The sequence below is a fragment of the Ictidomys tridecemlineatus genome, chromosome 11 (genome assembly GCF_052094955.1).
Source record: "Ictidomys tridecemlineatus isolate mIctTri1 chromosome 11, mIctTri1.hap1, whole genome shotgun sequence".
Classification (NCBI taxonomy): domain Eukaryota; kingdom Metazoa; phylum Chordata; class Mammalia; order Rodentia; family Sciuridae; genus Ictidomys; species Ictidomys tridecemlineatus.
The window spans coordinates 67,224,817-67,242,832 of record NC_135487.1 but is presented as its reverse complement, the minus strand read 5'-3'; the positions used below and the strand labels follow the sequence as shown (position 1 = coordinate 67,242,832).

The 18,016-nt window shown below is 33.5% G+C and overlaps 1 protein-coding gene across 8 annotated transcripts in view; it reads left to right on the top strand.

Annotated features, from left to right (window-relative positions):
- Window positions 1-7,525, top strand: part of Ttll7 (tubulin tyrosine ligase like 7) — a 145,251-nt gene extending 137,726 nt beyond the window's left edge. For 7 of the 8 annotated variants that reach the window (XM_078026604.1, XM_021732259.3, XM_078026600.1 and 4 more), the window contains one exon: window positions 3,043-6,871. In XM_078026604.1, coding sequence (XP_077882730.1) covers window positions 3,043-3,163 — 121 coding nt within the window. In that variant the 3' untranslated portion in view covers window positions 3,164-6,871. Of the gene's footprint in view, window positions 1-3,042; window positions 6,872-7,107 lie in introns of those variants that run through there. The other variant, XR_013427870.1, reaches the window with a different exon arrangement.
- The last annotated feature ends 10,491 nt before the right edge of the window (window positions 7,526-18,016 follow it).

The following is an 18,016-nucleotide window of genomic DNA, read 5'->3' as shown; positions in this document are numbered from 1 at the left end:
GGGGGTCAGATGTCTTTGGTCCTATTCCAGGAAGATCCTAGAAAGTAGGTAGAGCTTACATTTCCCATTTCCAAGGTTAATTTCCTACCAGTTTTGAAATGCTTCATGTTCTAGAGATCCTCCACAACTGACAACAAGAGGGAACATAAAAGACCAACCAATTCTACATCAATCAGGAATAAATGAGTGTGTGTACTATGTGTATAGGAAGAGGGTATGTGAAGATGCTCGTGCCTAGCCTTAGAGAAAAGGCGTGAGGCTATGTGGGTGAAGCAGATGGAAATAGGGTGATCTGAATTATTTCTCCTTGGCATGAGGCAGCTGAGGTAGCCTGTTTGGTATATAAAAAATAAACTAGCATAAAGATAAAGATGTAAATTTTTCAGACTTTTTGGTGTTTTACAAAAACTCTTTAGACTTGGTCTTTAAATTTGCTTCCTTGAGGTAGTTTTCCTGTTTAAAAATTCAAATTGTATTACTTAACTCCATTGCAAAGAACATTCAAAAATATTCTTTAGTGTTCAGCTAGTGTGGGAATCTACCAAGAGATAATAATGGAAATATTAAGACAAATAGTAAATATCATTTCTCTTTAATGCTTTAAGTAATCTCACTGTTTCTTCCAATTAAAGTTCATATGTACTTCTTTATCTAATCTTAAAAAAAGCTTTTAACTTTTTTTGCTTCTATTGAAAAGTTTGATTTTGTGACATGTATAATATTTTTCTATTTTCAGCGTTATTTCATACTTCATATTTTTAAAAAATTATATAATTGTACCTATTAGTTTAAAAATTTGGATTCATGTACAGTGACAATTATGTGAAATTGTCATGACAACATAGTATAGTGGTGATGAGCAATGACACTAAAGCTGACCTTCATGGCTTTGAATCCTGGTTCACACTTACTAGCTTTGTGACCATAGGAAAGGAATTTGACCACTGTATGTATCATAGAGTTTATTTATACATAAAATATAGCTAACAAGAATATCTAATATATAGAATTGTTGTGAAAACTAAGTGAATTAACATCTGTAAGCTACCTGACATATTATCATGCTCACAGAAAATGCTATTTAAATATTTGTTTAATTAAACAGAAGTTAGGTGTGGTCCAGACTTTGCATTTTTATTTTTTTATGTGTGAAATGAAGATTTTTTAACACAAAAGTTTGTGTGAATATTACTGAAACATCAATAGTAATGTTTGCTTAGAAATTCTTTGTAAGAAAGTTGGTAGAAGTTACTGTTTACTATGTAATTACCAGTACAGTCAGAATGCATTTTCAAAAGAAAGTAGATTAACTGTCAACTAATAGTGGGTTTTGATCAAACACTTTAGTTGATTTTATACCTCTGTCCTAAATAGAAAGGGAAGCTTTTACATAATAAAAGTTATCAGATTAATCATAACTCCACTAACTCTTGACATAATAATTAATCAATTACCCATGATGTTAAGAAAATACATAATCTGTGATATGAGAAATCAATTATTTCATTATTCATCATTAATTATAGAACTTTGATTTGATTTACTTTGTTGTATATTATTTTACTGGTCTATTAACTTAATAATTTGAGCAATTGCTTATAGTTTTTGATGTTAGGTAATAGATTTAGTGGATATTATTAGATAATTTATGCTGAAAATAATGTTTATGTATATTATGGAAAGTGCTGCCATTTTAATCTGAACGCTGTACAAAGTTGATTATAATGAATCCATTTTCTTTCAACAAAATTCAAATAAAACAAGTATAAATGTAACTTTCCATTGACAGATTATGATAGTTTCCAATATTGTCTAACATAAAATAGTAGCTAATAGTATTCTTGACCTTCACTTTTTTCATTTATCTATGAATTTATTATTCTGTCACCAAAGGATTCTGATGTCAAATGAAGAGAATAAAATGAATATTTTGATTCTTATTGTTTATTTTTAAACCACTGCTAATTACCAGTCTCCTTCTGTTGATACTTATCCTCTTAGAAATTTCTCATAGAGATCTTTGTTTTGACTTTTTAGCAAATTCCTTTTCAGGATTACTTGCACTTACACTTCAGATAGAGTTGTTTATTTGTATTTTTTCATTTGGATTTCCTTGACTGTTTCTCTGTAGACATATAAATAGGACTGGCATAATGCTAATCAAGGTTTTTCAAAGAAAAGGGATTATATGGGTGTACAATTTTCTTTGGAAATTCCAAATTTCCAGAGCTTTGAGTGAAAAGTAAAAAAAGAGCAGCGGGGAGCATTTATTGGCAAATATGACATTAATCAATATGAAGTTACTCATTGTCTTTGTCTATCTGATTTATTATGAACAGTCACATATTTTACTATATTAATATTAATAGTCTATTTACAGGATGCTGCCCTGGGATCCAGTAGAAATGTGTAGTATATATGCTATTTTGTCTTTGTAAAATTAGGAAAAATCACATCATCTAAAATACATTTAGTTGTAAGGGTTGTACATAACCTGTAATGATCAACACTGAATAGCCTAAGAATATAAAATTTCTAATCTAATTATGAATTAACATTCTTTAACTTTTTCTTTTAGATTACCATTAGATATAATACAAAAACTAAATATTTTAAATTCTAATCAGTATTTCCAGCTTCTTGGAAACATAATTACTGTTAATATGGTTTGTCAAAATTCTCATATCCCATATTTTAAAGAAATATTTGGCTCCACACATTACTTACGGGGACTGATGATGGATTCTAAATTGACACGAGCCACATAAACAGTTTCATAGCATTTGAGTTCAATGATTGTTTATGGGATATCTTGAGATAATAATATCATATGTTGCATCTATGTTCAATTCTCTGAGTAAAGTTCTATGAGCTTTCTTGATCCCTGATCTTGGGGAGGAAATCTTTTTATATGAATTGCACTGTTATTACAGAAACATTTTTCATGTAGGATGTGTAAATTACTAAACACATAACCCTTGAGTGAGAAATGTTAATACTAATTTGCTTGTAATAATCTAATTTTTTACCTGTCATTTTTAGGTATTTACTACCAGGAAGTACCCAGTTCTTCATGAGAACACCAATCTACAACACGAAATACAATTCTCCTGGAATGACTCGCTCCAATATTTTGTTTACATCCCGATATGGCCATTCATGAAACTGAAAGGAAGATCCATCATAGGTCATGCATAATAGCAATTAATTTACTGCCTCAAGTTGAACACACAAAGACAGTAACCATTAAGTGCTGTTTTATGTATATATGACATATATGTGTGGAAATATATGCACACATGCACTCAAATTATATATGTATATATATATATTTATTATAATATATGAAAGAAGAATTAGCAGAAAACTGAATATAAGATTTAACCTTTCTGGAAATGTAATAAACCATGTTAAATTGTTTACACAAATATGTGAATGTCTAGAATTTGCTAGGTTTATAATTCCTTCCTACTAGAAATGTTATTTTTGCTGCAGAGATTATAAAATGGAATTGATCTTGACGATCCCATTACAGTGTTAAATTATTTTCTAGATAACACAGCTTTTGACTTGAAAAAGCATTAATAGTATAATATGTTATAGTTCTGTTATTCACAGTAGCCATTTAAAATGAAACACAAAAGATTGAGAAGCCAGGTGTTGCTTGATGATAGGATTAAGTATAAAATGGGCTTACCATTAATATACACATGTAAAGTACTAGAAAAAAATCCCAAACTGATTCACCTGCATTTTTATTCCTCTGTGTGGGAATTCATCAACATGTAATAAAGTACATTTTCAGTAAGGATCTGGTAAGATCATATTATGATCTAAAACAGAAGACAATCCATTGGGCTAACAATAAAATGTAATATAGTTTATATCTTTACATTTTATAGGGAGTCATGGAAAGGAACAGAAAATGATGGTAATGACAGAATTCTATATGACTGTTGTGTCTCATAACATTTTTATTTGGAAAATATGTCTTTGATGGGTAAACATATGCTTAAGTACAATTCTTCTGCAGAAGTACAAGAACAGACATTTCAAACTCATTTTGGTGTTAAAAAATAATGCATCACACTTATTATATAATAACTCTCTCAATCTTGACACCAATTTACAAAGTTTAGTATGGTAGTTTCTCATTACACCATAGAAAAATCTAAATGATTCTGAATACAAGATTCTAGTAGCCACATATTACTAATTATTGAAATACCCTTGAGAAATTTGTTTTAATCAAAGTACAGTATGAAGTTTTCTTCCTGTCAGATGTGATTATGGATAAGTTTTATAGCAATTTACTTCCATTTCTGGCTTATGGTTTGAAAACCAATGAGTGAGCCTTTAGTTTTCCACAAAAATATAAACACCTCTATCATTGAACTCCTTAGAAAGTATATTCCTTTCAGAAATTTATTGAAACTTCCTCACCCAGTGGTTCTTCTTATAGATGCTAATGTATTTGCAAAATTCATGAATGTTGTACTTCTTTTTAATATCCTAAAATTTATTTCCAGTAAATCAAGAAACGGCCTCACAGCAGGAGAACTGAGACAGGCAGATTGGCCTGGTTTAATTCAGAAGCTGAATAGTTGACAACCCAGAGTTGTAAGTCAGACAGATTTTTGCTTTAAGGCCATCTTCTGAGAGTGTTGGACTGAAATGATTTATTTCTTTCCTAAATTATTGCTCGTTACTCTATTCTTTTTGACTATTTAACATCCACATTCCAGTTGGGAACTTTCTTTGCTGGATGCATCCCAATTAATTTGCCATTGTCATTGTGGGAAAAGAGGACAAGATATCGAGATGAAGGAAATTCCTAAAAAGTGTTTAGGACTCTATTTTGTGATTTCTTAAACATGGTGTAGCTTTTCCAAAATAAATAATGTAAACACTGGGCTCTTATAACACCACTGTAAGAATGATCAAAAAGTCAGTCATTTCATGGAGTATTTTTAGTCAATTTTTTTTTAATTCATGCTTTGGCCATGAAGGAGACACAACTTGCAGTGGCTAATAAATACTGTCAACCCAGTTTGATGGTCATTCACTTGCTTTAGCTTAAGTCACAAATGGTCACTTAATTTTCTCTAGTGTGTTTTAGAACTTCTGTCTTTATTCATACAAGAGTGAAATTTTTATTTAAAATTTAAAAAAAATGAAAATGTTCAACACTGGGAGGAACCCTTCCTCCAGAAACACACTCACACAATTGAAAGATAAAAGTGAATTTAAAAGAATAGTATTACCCTGCTATTTGATGAAGTAAATTTTACTTCTCTAGCTACATACATCTGGCCTTATTTTGAGCACTAGAATTTTATTACCCACATTTGCCTTTTCATACTGATCTGCTTTGATATGATGAGGTTATGAATAAAAGCCATTTGCTCATTGTTTATATATGCTACCTGGCATGCTGTGCACTCTAGCTGCTGTAGTGCTATTCCCTAATGAGCAACTAAGAGGAGAAGACACAATAATGAACCATGAAGTCTCCAGAGACCATAGAAATGCTTTTGAGGCATAAAATATCCCTTAGTTTTTATTATAAATTTTTTATTCACAGGGTAAAAACATATCAGCATAAGCAATAGTACAAATTCAACTCTTTTTTTTTTTTTTAAGGAGAGAATGTAGCTTTATTTGAAAAACTGTGAAAGCTATTCTCACCAGGGGTTTTAAAAGGGAATTTGGTTTACTTACAATGGAAGCATACTTTCACTATGATATAGAAAAACATACCCCTAAATTGGGTAAATCTTAAGACTGGAAAGCTTACCAAAGCTATAAGATTGGGTTGATTTCCAGATTGTCTAGGAAAGAACCTTTTTATTTTAAATCATGCCATACCAACCCAGTCTGAGATTGCAAATTAGTTTTCACTCAAATATTCCAGCATTGTAGATTAGTTATCATTTGCTTTATATGATATATTAAAGGTACTGTTCTTCATATTTTAATTCATTTTATAAGCAATAAATTTTAATGCATTTAATTTACTGTAAGAATACAAAAATGATGTTGTCACAGAATCAAGCATGGAAATGGAAATGGTATTCTCTGTTTAGTATGTAGTTGTATATTACAGATAAGATGCCAGGATATGTACACAAATTTTATTATATGTCTACGTTAGGTGTAAATACACCAAAATTTCCTTAGTTCCTCCTCCCCAAATTAAAAAACTACCAAACCAAACGACAAAAGTCCCTTTCTTTTCATTTAATATTTATGCACAATTAGATAATAGTGGCTTCTAGCCATAAGAAATTGAGGGCATCCAACTAAGTGATGTTCATCTAGCTGCCTGAACCACAGACATTGTGGCCTTCTGAATTTGGGGGTAATTGGTTACAAAGCAATAGATAACTAATACATCTTAGAGCCTCTGACTATTCTACTATTATTTTGACAATTTGTTTTTTAAAGAGATTATTATTGTGGCGTATGTAAAAAAACCTGAAAATGATCTTATTTTAATTTTACTTTAACTTAGAGAGTAGATGAGTATGGAATTTTATCTAACTTGAAATTTCAGATGTTTTAATATAAATAAATTCAAATATTTTCTTCTTTAAAATGTGAAAGTCATTCTGTGTAGAAATTCTCTTCAACACACTACAATATTCAACATTTTCAAAAGTACCCCAAAAAAGCTTCATAAGTTTTATTATTTAATTTTCTGTAAAGCATTGATTCATTCTTAATTATATATTCTCCAAAAATAATAGAAAATACCTCAGGAGTGACAGAAGATGCTTCCCATTTTTGTTTTGTAATGCTAATTTACATTTTGAGTCTTGGTTTATGTCATTCTAAGAGTTAACAATAAAAAAAGTAACTATTTAATGAATTGTCTTCCTGTGATCTGATGATTTTTTAAGTATTTGCTCTTCTTTTTAAATTGAGAAATTTGTTTTTGAGAGTCATGTTATCTAAACATTAGTTATTTAAATATTTTGGACTAACGTTAACTTAAAAATAAATTAAAATTTAGAAATATACTCATGATGAAAATTTTATTCCTTACATTGCTTTCTGTTTCTCTTCTCCCTCTTATCTTTCTCCTTCTCTGAATTCCCTTTCAAGCTTTGAACTTTGCATGGACAAAGTCAAGAAAAGAGAAATCCTGCTTTTTAAACATTCATTGTTCTTGAATTTTATGGTATGTGTTTGCCTGAACAACAATAAAATTTAGATCCAATATGTTACAGGATCAAGTTCAGTTTGCTGAGATTTTTAGGAGCCGGGTTGAAGTCTCTATGCCTAAAAAGCATTAATTACTGGATCCATACAAAAAGCAAGATACGTGGCTACAAATAACATTCTTGCAACCAAAAGTTTTAATATTAAAACTTATCGCACACTTTGAGACTGCCGCCATTTTTTTCCTCTATCATAAATATGTATATAATATATCGAAGGAAAATTGTTCAAATAACATATTCTGTATTAACTGGGCTGTCTTACCTAAGAAGAGTAAATAAAGCTTTCATTTTATCCCCTGCTACTAACTTGAAAGTTATTGGTAAAAACATCATTCAATAGACTAATTATTCTTAAATTAGTAAGAAAGCTTACCTTAAAAAAGTGACCTTATAATGCTGATATTTCTCTTTAAAAGGCTAACCACAATTCCTTGTCCTGAGTTCATACAGTAATGACTATACATACTATAACATGTGATTAATGGATTTGCAGAAGGTTTTGAATTTGAGGATTAGCTTAAAAGCAGTACATGTACTAACACAAATCATGACTCAAATATCCCCATGTGCTTTACAACCTGTATATGAATCCAAATATTGTCACAGAAAATGTGCTTGAAATGTTAACACAGTATGCAATTAGCATTGCATTGTCATGCTCCAGCATGTGGTATCTGTATGGTGAAGTTATTTCAATTATTCAGATATGTTACTATAATAAAAAAGGTTTAACATAAGAAAGCCTACAGTATGTCATCAAATGCTTATTTCTGTTTCTCTCTCCGCACCCACCTCCCTCTCCCCCCGCCTACTTTAGTAATAGAGATTGGTTTCAAATTAAGCTTTCAAGGTGATGAGAATATATTTTCACAATAATTTTTGCTGCTGTACGGACAGCAGTAGCACTATCCAGGATAGTGCTACCTGCCATTAAAGTCAGGTCAAGTAAACAAAATGGGTTTGAACTCCTCTTTTGGTTAACTGGAAGGCAGATAGTTCTAAAATTTAGAAATTTCACTTTTATATCTTTCTAGTATTGTGGATTCTAGGAACAGTATTAGTAATCTGATTAGAATTATGTCAGAATCTCAGGCATGAAGTTCATTTTTTTCTGGAATTTATAATTATTCATCATTGTTGAAATTTACACACTAAGCTTCAAAAGGAAACATGTCCTATTGACCTTCATAACATTGTGATTTAAGATAATTACATATAAAGAATTTGGAAAAGTTTTCCTTCATTTACTTAGTTTTTGCAATGCTGGGAACTGAACACTTTGTGTATGCTAGCCAAGAATTCTACCTGTATACCTCACTTTAGAATAATTTTCCTTAAAAGAACAAAAGCACTTTGGATAAAATTCCTATCATGCTAGGGGCAGGGTTTGTTTACCTGAGAACTGAGCTCTTTAAGAGGCTGAGGCAAGAATTCAAGTTCAAGACTAGTTTGGGCAACTTAGTAAGACCCCGACTCAAAATAAAATAAAAGGCTGGGCATAATTAAAAGAGAATAAAATCATGGCATTTGCAGGTAAATGGATGGAGCTGGAGAATATAATGGTAAGTGAAATTAGCCAATCCCAAAAAAACAAATGCCAAATGATTTCTCTGATATAAGAATGCTGATCCATAATATGCTTGGGGGGTGGGGGTGGGTGGGAGAATTAAATGAACTCTAGATAGGGCAATGGGGAAAAGGGGAGGGGAAGGTAGGAGGGGAAAGGGGGTATAGGGGTAGGACAGACAGTGTAATGCGATGGTCATCATTACCCTAAGTATATGTATGAAAACGTGTGGCTGTCACATCCTTGCTTTACTAATAGAGATTGGTTTCAAATTAAGTTTTCAAGGTGATGAGATATATTTTCACAGTAATTTTTTCTGCAACAGACAGCAATAGCACTATCCAGGATAGTGCTACCTGCCATTAAAGTCAGGTCAAGTAAACAAAATAGGTTTGTTTATTTGACCTGACGTTAAGGAGGATGTGACTCTACTTTGTGTACCACCAGAGATATGAAAAATTGTGCTCTATATGTATAATATGAATCATAATGCATTCTGTTGTCATATATAACAAATTAAAATTTTAAAAAAGGCTGGCATGTAGCTCATTGTTATAACACTTACCTAATATGCACAGGTCCTGAGTTTAGTCCCCAATACTGGGGGAAAAAATCCTATCATGTAGGTACTTTAATGTATGCATGCCTTGCATTAACAACCAGATTGTATAAATATTAACTTTTCAAAAAATATATATTTAAAATCATATTATTTTTGTAAAGTTAAAATATTCTATACAGACTTTAAAAGTTGGATTCTTTGATTTTTTTTCAGTGAAGATAAATATGAGGTGTGTGGTTTGGCATCTCCCTGTTTTACTAAATAATTGACATAAAATTATATATATATGTATATATATATATACATATATATATATAATCCATATTATAATTCCATATAATTAAATTTCTTAAGTATTTTAAATTATAAAGCAAAACATTCTGACATAATTTCTAGTGTCAGAAAACTACATACAGTGCCTTGAAAATGAATATTAAATTATTTTGTAGAGAGTAAGATACAGGCATTTCTAGTTCCCAAAAGCAAAAACTCAAATGACTGATATGTGGAAACTACCCTACAGTAAAAAGGGAGTGGGGAAGAATAGATATACAGTATATTGGGGAATGAAGGGAAGAAAGAGAGAATAGTGAAAGGAAAGACAGTAGTATGAATCTGAAATAATTTTCCTGTGTACATATATGAATACACCATAGTGAATCCCACCATCATGTATGTTCACAAGAATGGGTTTCTAACTAGAATGAGATATATTCCATGCTTGTGTAATTACATCAGTATAATACACATATTCTATTGTTGTGTATAACTAAAAAGAACTAATTAAAAAGGATATAGGCTTTGAATGCTTATTCATTATGTATATAGAGTATGGTGACAATAATGCCCATTGCTAAGGTCAAGTAAAATTTGAAAACACTGACTGTAAAAGTTAGAATGTGTTTCTCTACTTTCAATACCTCTGAGTCTTTAGTATCTCAAGATGCACTTAGAATCCTAGAAGGGGTACTGGAGATAAAGCTCAGCTGTACAATGCTTGCCTCACATGGAAAATCTAAATCACCCATCAGCAGAAAAGAACTTTGCATTATATTATGGAATATCTGGAAACACTTGACAGCCATCTGAAAATATAGAAACAAAAAGCTCTGTTTGTGGCTAACCCAAAAAGTTGGACTTTATTCAAAGTTTGTCGTATTATTTGTGAGAGTCAATATTATGTCAGATTTTTGTCTATGTTTATTTGTTTAAAGCAACATAGTAGGACTTCCTAAGCTTTAATAAGCTTTGTCACACTTAGTTCTGTTTTATCTCAGGTAAAAATACTGCCCTTTAAAAATATAGTACCCACCATTCATTATATTTAGGAAGTATATATTGAATGGTGCTATAGTGGCCTAACTGAACTGTTTCATGCATTCTTAAAAAATACTGAGATTTCTGTAGACTGAGTAGTGTGTTGTCTATTACACAGAAATAAGACATTAATTTTTGAAAAACTATATTAATGCATCCTTCAATATTTTGTATAGTAATGGAAACCTGCAATGAGAATAAGCAAATTCCAACTTTTGTTTTAAGAATATATGCAAATGGATACCACCCCTTTAAGTACTGAATAAGTACTGTAGTGACAAAAACTTTCAAGGGCAACCACAAAACTATACACATTTCATCAAGCTTTGTTCTATTACAGCTCTGCTGTTGCTAGTGTTAGAATAAGATAATGTAAAAGATGGAGAGACATAAAATTAATTTTTTAAAACTGCAGCATGCTGTTAGCAGTAAAAATGTTAATATATTGGCCAGTTCATAATATATCTGATTTAGAGGAAAAGCATATGACAATGTATATGAAAAATCGAGAGTATATAAACCTTAATACAATCTAAGAAAACACCATTTCAGCATATTACCTCATTTTCATTAAAATGATGAAAATGTGAATACAGAAAATCACTTAGTCCTTAGGCTAAAAATAGGTAGATCATCAAAACCTAATACCATTTCAGCTCAAATTGGTATTTGTTCAGTAAATGTTCTACATCATAATATAAAAAGTACAAAAGAAAACTCAAATTTGGGGAGAACTTAAAGGGATTTTTAAAAATAAGCAAATTTAACTAATTCTATTTGGACTTCCAAACTGAAGCAATAGAGTTGTCATGAAACATTTACAACAAATAAAAAACAAGCAGATTCTTCAGAAATTAGTTTGAGTTTGTATTTTATCCTCAGGCTTCTCAGCCAAATATTACTTATATTGGCTTTTTGAATTTTTTCCCTTCCATTTCTCAGCTTCTAAATTTCATCTCATTTAGCTACACATTTTTTCATGTGTTACTCTACAAATGCTAAGTAAATCTTGCTTATTTTGGCTGTTTTTACTAAAACATTGAATTCTTACAATTATAAGAATAGGTAGAAAAGGCAAAAGCAATTCTATGAATTATAATTTACATTTTTTGACTAATTTTTTTTCTTTGCAATTTGGCTCACAGTGTCCTATTTGAGCTCAGGTAAATGATTATAACTTTTCTAAGTTTTGTGACTGCTCAGACTCTCACGAGAGTTATACATCCTGGTAAATCACAAGAAACACACTCAAAGACCTGAAATGTTCTAATGTTGATTTCTAATGTTGTTTCTTTCTACACATGCTAGAAATACTGACTGCAGTTTGCAGATCTGACCTGGGTACCTGTTAGCTGGAGGATTTAGATTTCTAAAAGGCTACATAGAACCCTAACACTTCACCAAGTAATACAAAAGTTTAGGTAAAAATTTTTTTTTTTTTAAAAAAGCTCCTCTACTTTATTAGCGCTTATTATTAGTCTATTTTGTGTTTTTTTGTGTTTTTTTTTCTTTCTTATGTAGTAGAAAATACTCTGATATGGGAAGCAGAGGATGTAGGTTCCAATCTGGGTGGTGCTAAGAATCTGCTGGGTTGGACGGGGTTTCTTAAAAAATAAGTACCACCATGGTTTTTATGAGAGTTTTGTTGCCAGGAACATAGCAAGCACTAGTCTCTGGAGTAATGTATTACAGTTTCCTCACTGTCTATGACAAACATATCACCAGTGATCAGAAAGAGTTATCACTGGGTGAAAGAATAGGACTCAGGAAACGTGTTACCAGGTGGTAATCATCTTCGTCCATGCAGGAACAATGTGTTGGGTATACACTAACTAGCAGGCATGGGCATTATAGCTATCACTGGGAAACAAGACTCCATCCCTAATGATTCTCGAGCTCCTAGAGCCGGGTAATATTTCCTGGGGGGAGAGAGATGAAGCCTTGCCTTCTCTCTGGTACAGAGGCCAGAGTGAAAGGCTGCCCTCACCCACCTTCCTGCGGCACAGCAGGCATCCCGCCTTGCTGGTGCTCTGCTCCTAAGCCCAGGAGTTGCTTCGCATCATCGTGGACCTGTGATGGACATGAAAAATGACATAAGACGGGCGTCCCGAGTGGAGTAGAACCTGTCACAAGGGCTGGCGCTTGAAGCGCTGGGACTCGGTGCTCAGAGAGGCCACTTTGGCACCTGTAACTTCCCAAAGCGCCCTCCTAACTCCAGAAGGGCTTGGGGATGGGAGAATGAAGACCTGGGGTGGGGGAGGGTGGGGGGAGGAGGTGAGTTCAGTTCTAGACCTTACCAGGTCCTCCTTTCTGTCCAGGTAACTCTTCACGGGCCACATCACAAAGTAAAAGTCATGTAGCCAGGAATGTTTAGCCAAAATGAACCCCAAACTCCCTGATTTTATTATTTTCAATAATGCAACACTGTAATACAAGAGCAGCTTCAGATGCCACAATGACCTGAGTTTCAATCCTTGGGAGCCTTGGACAAATGACTCTGAGCCTCAATTTCTTTAGTTAACATAACATATAGTTATGTTCCAAGGGCTCATCCGAGCGCCTACCTCCCAGTGAATGTCGGTTCTCACCACATGATGCCATCCCCAGACAAACAGTTGTGTTGAAATACTGGATTGAGAGCCCCCTACGCCAGTCTGGTATTCTCAAATGTGCTCCACGTTTTCCCATCACACATTTCCCCACTTTGCTGTCTGACTCCTTCTTACAGGTAGCATGTAAGTCGAGAATAAGGGGGCAGACAAGTGTGGTGGTTTGATTCCCTAGAAGTTCATCTGTGGGGTGAGTTCTCATTGTGTGAACAGAAGGAAGACTTGGGCCATTGTAAGGAGCAGTCTTCAGCATGGTCTTAGGAAATACAGACATCACAGCATTACCATGAACATGCTTTTTCTGAGAATTAGTAAGAAAGAGGATAAGTGAAATCTTTTAATTGATTATTTCTGATATTACCCAGTAGGTCTTGATTAGTGTAAAAGCAGTCACTTGTTAGCACCATAAATACTAAAGCTACTTCCTGCTGAGCACTGTGCTCTGGGATCATGCAGAGCTTGTACACTGAGTGTACACTGCAGATAAGTAATATGATGGAGACATGAGGCATTTGTGGGAATACAGCAGAAATCTTAAGTGTCCTGTGTGGGAAACCTGAGAAAAGAGACCATTTCCAGTGGGTCTTGATATATGAGCAGAGTTTCAACAGCATAAAGCAAGGATCCAGACACAGGAAATATCAGAGCCAGAGGACCCAACTTACTTAGGGGACTGAGAAGCTCAGCATGTCTGAACTGTGTTTTGGGGGATGCTGTGGTTTGAATACAGTTATGTTCCAAGGGCTCATGTGTTAAAACTTGACATCAGTGCCATATTGTGAAGAGGTGGTGGGAACTGAAAGAGGTGAGGCCTAGTAGAGGTGAGGCCTAGTAGAAAGTCAATGGAGTGCTATTCTTAGATGGGAGAGATCCTTGGTTAATTCTGTAAAGAGCTTTTTTTTCCCCTTTCTTCTTCTCCCTCCTTCCCCCCACTCCCTCCTTCCTTCCTTCTCTCCCTCTCTCCTTCCTTCCTTCTCTCCCTCTCTCCTTCCTTCCTTCTCTCCCTCTCTCTCTCCTTCCTTCCTTCCTTCCTTCCTTCCTTCCTTCCTTCCTTCCTTCCTTCCTTCCTTCCTTCCTTCCTCTCTTTCATAAAAAGAGCAATGCTGGCACTGCCTCTTGTTCTGGCTTTTTGTCTGGAAGTATGATCTCTAACTGTCATATCACTCCTACTACCATGGCATTTCCATCATGAGACCTTCAGGAGAGTTGAACAGAAGCCAGCACCAGGCCCTTAAAATCCAGAACTATGAGCTAAATAAATAGCTTTTCTCTATACAATTATCTAACTACAGGCATTTCATTAAAGAGATGAAAAATAGAGTAATACAGGATGTGTGTGGATAGGTGTAGTGGTTGGTTCAAATTCCAAATTCTTAGATGTCATGCTTTAGAGTTTGGCTTTTACCCTTTACACAATGGAACCAATAGAAAATTTTAAAACAACTTGTGGGATTAGCTATGTCAATCTCTGTAGAGAAGTTGGGGAAGATAGTTGGGGGTGGCTTGTTTCAAAAGAATAGTTAGGACACTGTAGTCAGAGTCCAGGTGAATTAAGAAGAGGCAGGATGATAATGAAGCAGAATTAAAAGAATGAACCCTTTTTTAGACCCATGTTGTATAAAGAATAAAGGTGACAAGTCAAGAAACCATCTAAACACATTTTTAAAAACGTTTTAAAACTTCTTATTTAGTGCTCAATACATGGTTAACTCTGCTTAATATGTAGGCTGGGTTTTTCCTTTCAAAATTGTGTTTCTTGGCTGTGGTATGTGATTTCATTTTAACAGATGTGTTGAGTATCAGCTGTGTGTCAGGAACTATGCTAGCTAGCAAAGGAACAAATTATTAATAAGATGACAGCCTTACTTTCCACGAGCATGAATGCTAGTACAGGAAAAAGTCATCTAAAATAAGTGTTAAATATAACGAGAATAAATTGCAAAAGTGTCTGTCAGGAGGTTTATCACGTGTTCCATTATTGCTAGCATGGAATACCTTCATATGGTAAAAGGGCCTGCCTCTGGTTTCTGGATGGAATGGTCTCAGGCATCAGGAATGTGGGGTAATCAGTTGATCAGAAGATGAATTGCATGTATGCTATTGTAGAATATAAATAGGGGGCACAGAGTAGAAAGAGGCAAAAAAAAAAAATAAAAAAGCCTAAGATGGAGATTTCTCTTTAGAAAGGATTCTTGGAATTTGTACAGTTTTGTCTGTAATCCAGAAGAGATGTGTGTTATGCAGTTGCTATGAGGCTGGATTTAGGAGCTAAACTTCTAATCACATCACTTCCTAGTGATTTGACCTGTAAATTAGTTAATTAATGCCCTGCTTCTCATTTTTTCTTATCTGTGAAATGGGGATGATAATGATAGCACTCATAGGTATTGATATAAACATGTATTTGGGCATTTCTGAAGTCAATGAGATGAAGTCTCATTTTCATTACTTATGATAGAAACCTTCAAAATAACTATACCCAGAGGTCATGTTTTTTTACTTTATTAAATAAATACCTTATTGATTTGTTGCAGTTTTTACAAAGTTATTTTAATCATATGGTTTCCCAGTAGATCCTGATTATCTGTTGTATTTAAAACTGATTCTCATATATCTTCAACTTAATGACTTGTAATATTAAAAATTACATTCTCATTGATTGTTCTTTGCCACATGATGATTCTTTCTTTCCACGTTACAGATATGATGATTTTCCTATCCTTCTGTCAATATTAGAAATAATCTTATATCACTAGATACCTTTTTTTATGCTGAGGTTTAAATGATAAATAGACAACTCTGGCTGATCAATAATTATGTTTTCTCTAACATCTTTTCATTTCAAGTATGCTTGTTATTGGTTTTCATTGTGAGGAAACACGTGCAAAGATGAATTTAAAAGGCTCTCTTTCTGCCTTCAATGGCTGGTACTGTTTATCAATTGCTCAGCTGTGCTGTCGCTGTTAGTGACATTGTTGGAGCTATTTAGCTGAACTATCGCTCAATTAGTTTCTTTTCATTATTTATATGTAATCATTAATTAATTAATATTATATTCTCTTCAATAGAATAGTCACCTTGAGGTATAACATATTCAAGCAGGTCCTAGGGGCAAAGGCAGAACTGGAATAATAATCAATCAAACCTTCCCTTGATAATCCTCTACACACAGCGAGCTGTACCTAATGCAAACGCAAGCTACTAGACCGTGCATTACAAGTTCATTTCCATGCCTTTGACATATGTGGGCTGCAGGAGACTGTGATACTTCAGAAGTCATTTTCTTGTCTTGGAGACAGGAGGTCCTACTCTAAGGTTTGAAACACTGTAGCCGTTGCTTTCCAGGTTGGTTCTCTAAATCTGTGGGTAAATCTCCCAAGGGAAAGGAAGATTAAAACAGCTTGGTCCCCCAATCTTACCTTCTAAATTGTAACCCACTGAGCACTTGAGGGGCTTGCCTTATGAAACATCATTTTCAAGCCTTTACCAAATAGACTTTTACTTACATCTTTTACAGCTTCATTCCACCATCAAGCACTCATGTCGCCAGTCTCAGATGTAAAACACAAAAGCATACAAAACATTCTTTCACTTTGGTTGAGTGTGATATTTTTGATATGTTAAAAATTTTCTAAAGGTTACTCATTCCCATTTGATGACTGGTTAAAAATTGGTTAAAAAGGGGCTGGAGTGTTTATCTGAAAAGACTTGATTTGGAAGAGAAGAAATGGGAATTGTGAATAGTTTCTATGCTGACAATAACATATGTTATTTGATTTGTAAGTATTTGAAAGAGAGGGGGAAAGATGCCCTTTTATTTCAAGGTACTACACTGTATTTAGTATTTTTCATTTATACAGTATTTAGTATGTAGTGAATTCCCCTGAGAAACCCTTTATTCTGCATTTATATTTATTGCAATTAGGAAAATTTGTTAATTATATATCAATTGATTTTGGTCAAAGAGAAAAGTTTTTATTGGTATGTTCTTTGGCATTTCTAGTGGTGTGCTGGTAAATGTTAACAATCAGTCTCTCTCTCCCTCTCTCTCTCTCTCTCTCTCTCTCTCTCTCTCTCTCTCTCTCTCACACACACACACACACACACACACACACACACAGAAAGAGAGAGAGAGAGAGAAAATCTTTATTTATAGTGTTTTTCTAATTTCAGTAGTGTAAATACTCCCACCATGACAGATTTCATCTGTCAAAATTATGTCACTGAACATGGATTTGGGACGATAACACTGTTAGCTCTTGCAAGCTGGTACCAGCTGGCTGCAGTGTGCCACTGGTTCTGATATTAAAATTGGTTATTGCAAACAATTTTTTTTTACATGTTGGATTTCTGCTACCATTTATGTCTATCCAATAACCTTTTCTTTTTTTAATGGATCATAATTTGTTTCTGCAAATAAACAAGTGGATGGAGCACTTAGGAGACTCTGCCAATATTTTCACCTTCTTTTACTGAATCAGATTTTCAAAGTCAAATTTCTTATATAGTTAGTACCCTCCTGCTCTTCATTTTATTTGGTACTTTGTTTATTACAAAATGAAATTTCCTGGAGTCCCTAAATGAAAACATTTGAGGTGTACTCCAACTGGCTTTTAATTCACATCAATTTAGAAACCCAGAATTATTTAAAGTAGTTCTAGCTGTTCTAAGGTTAGCAATTAGCACTCTAATTTGTGCAAATGGCACTGAAAATGCTGTATCAAAACAGACTGTT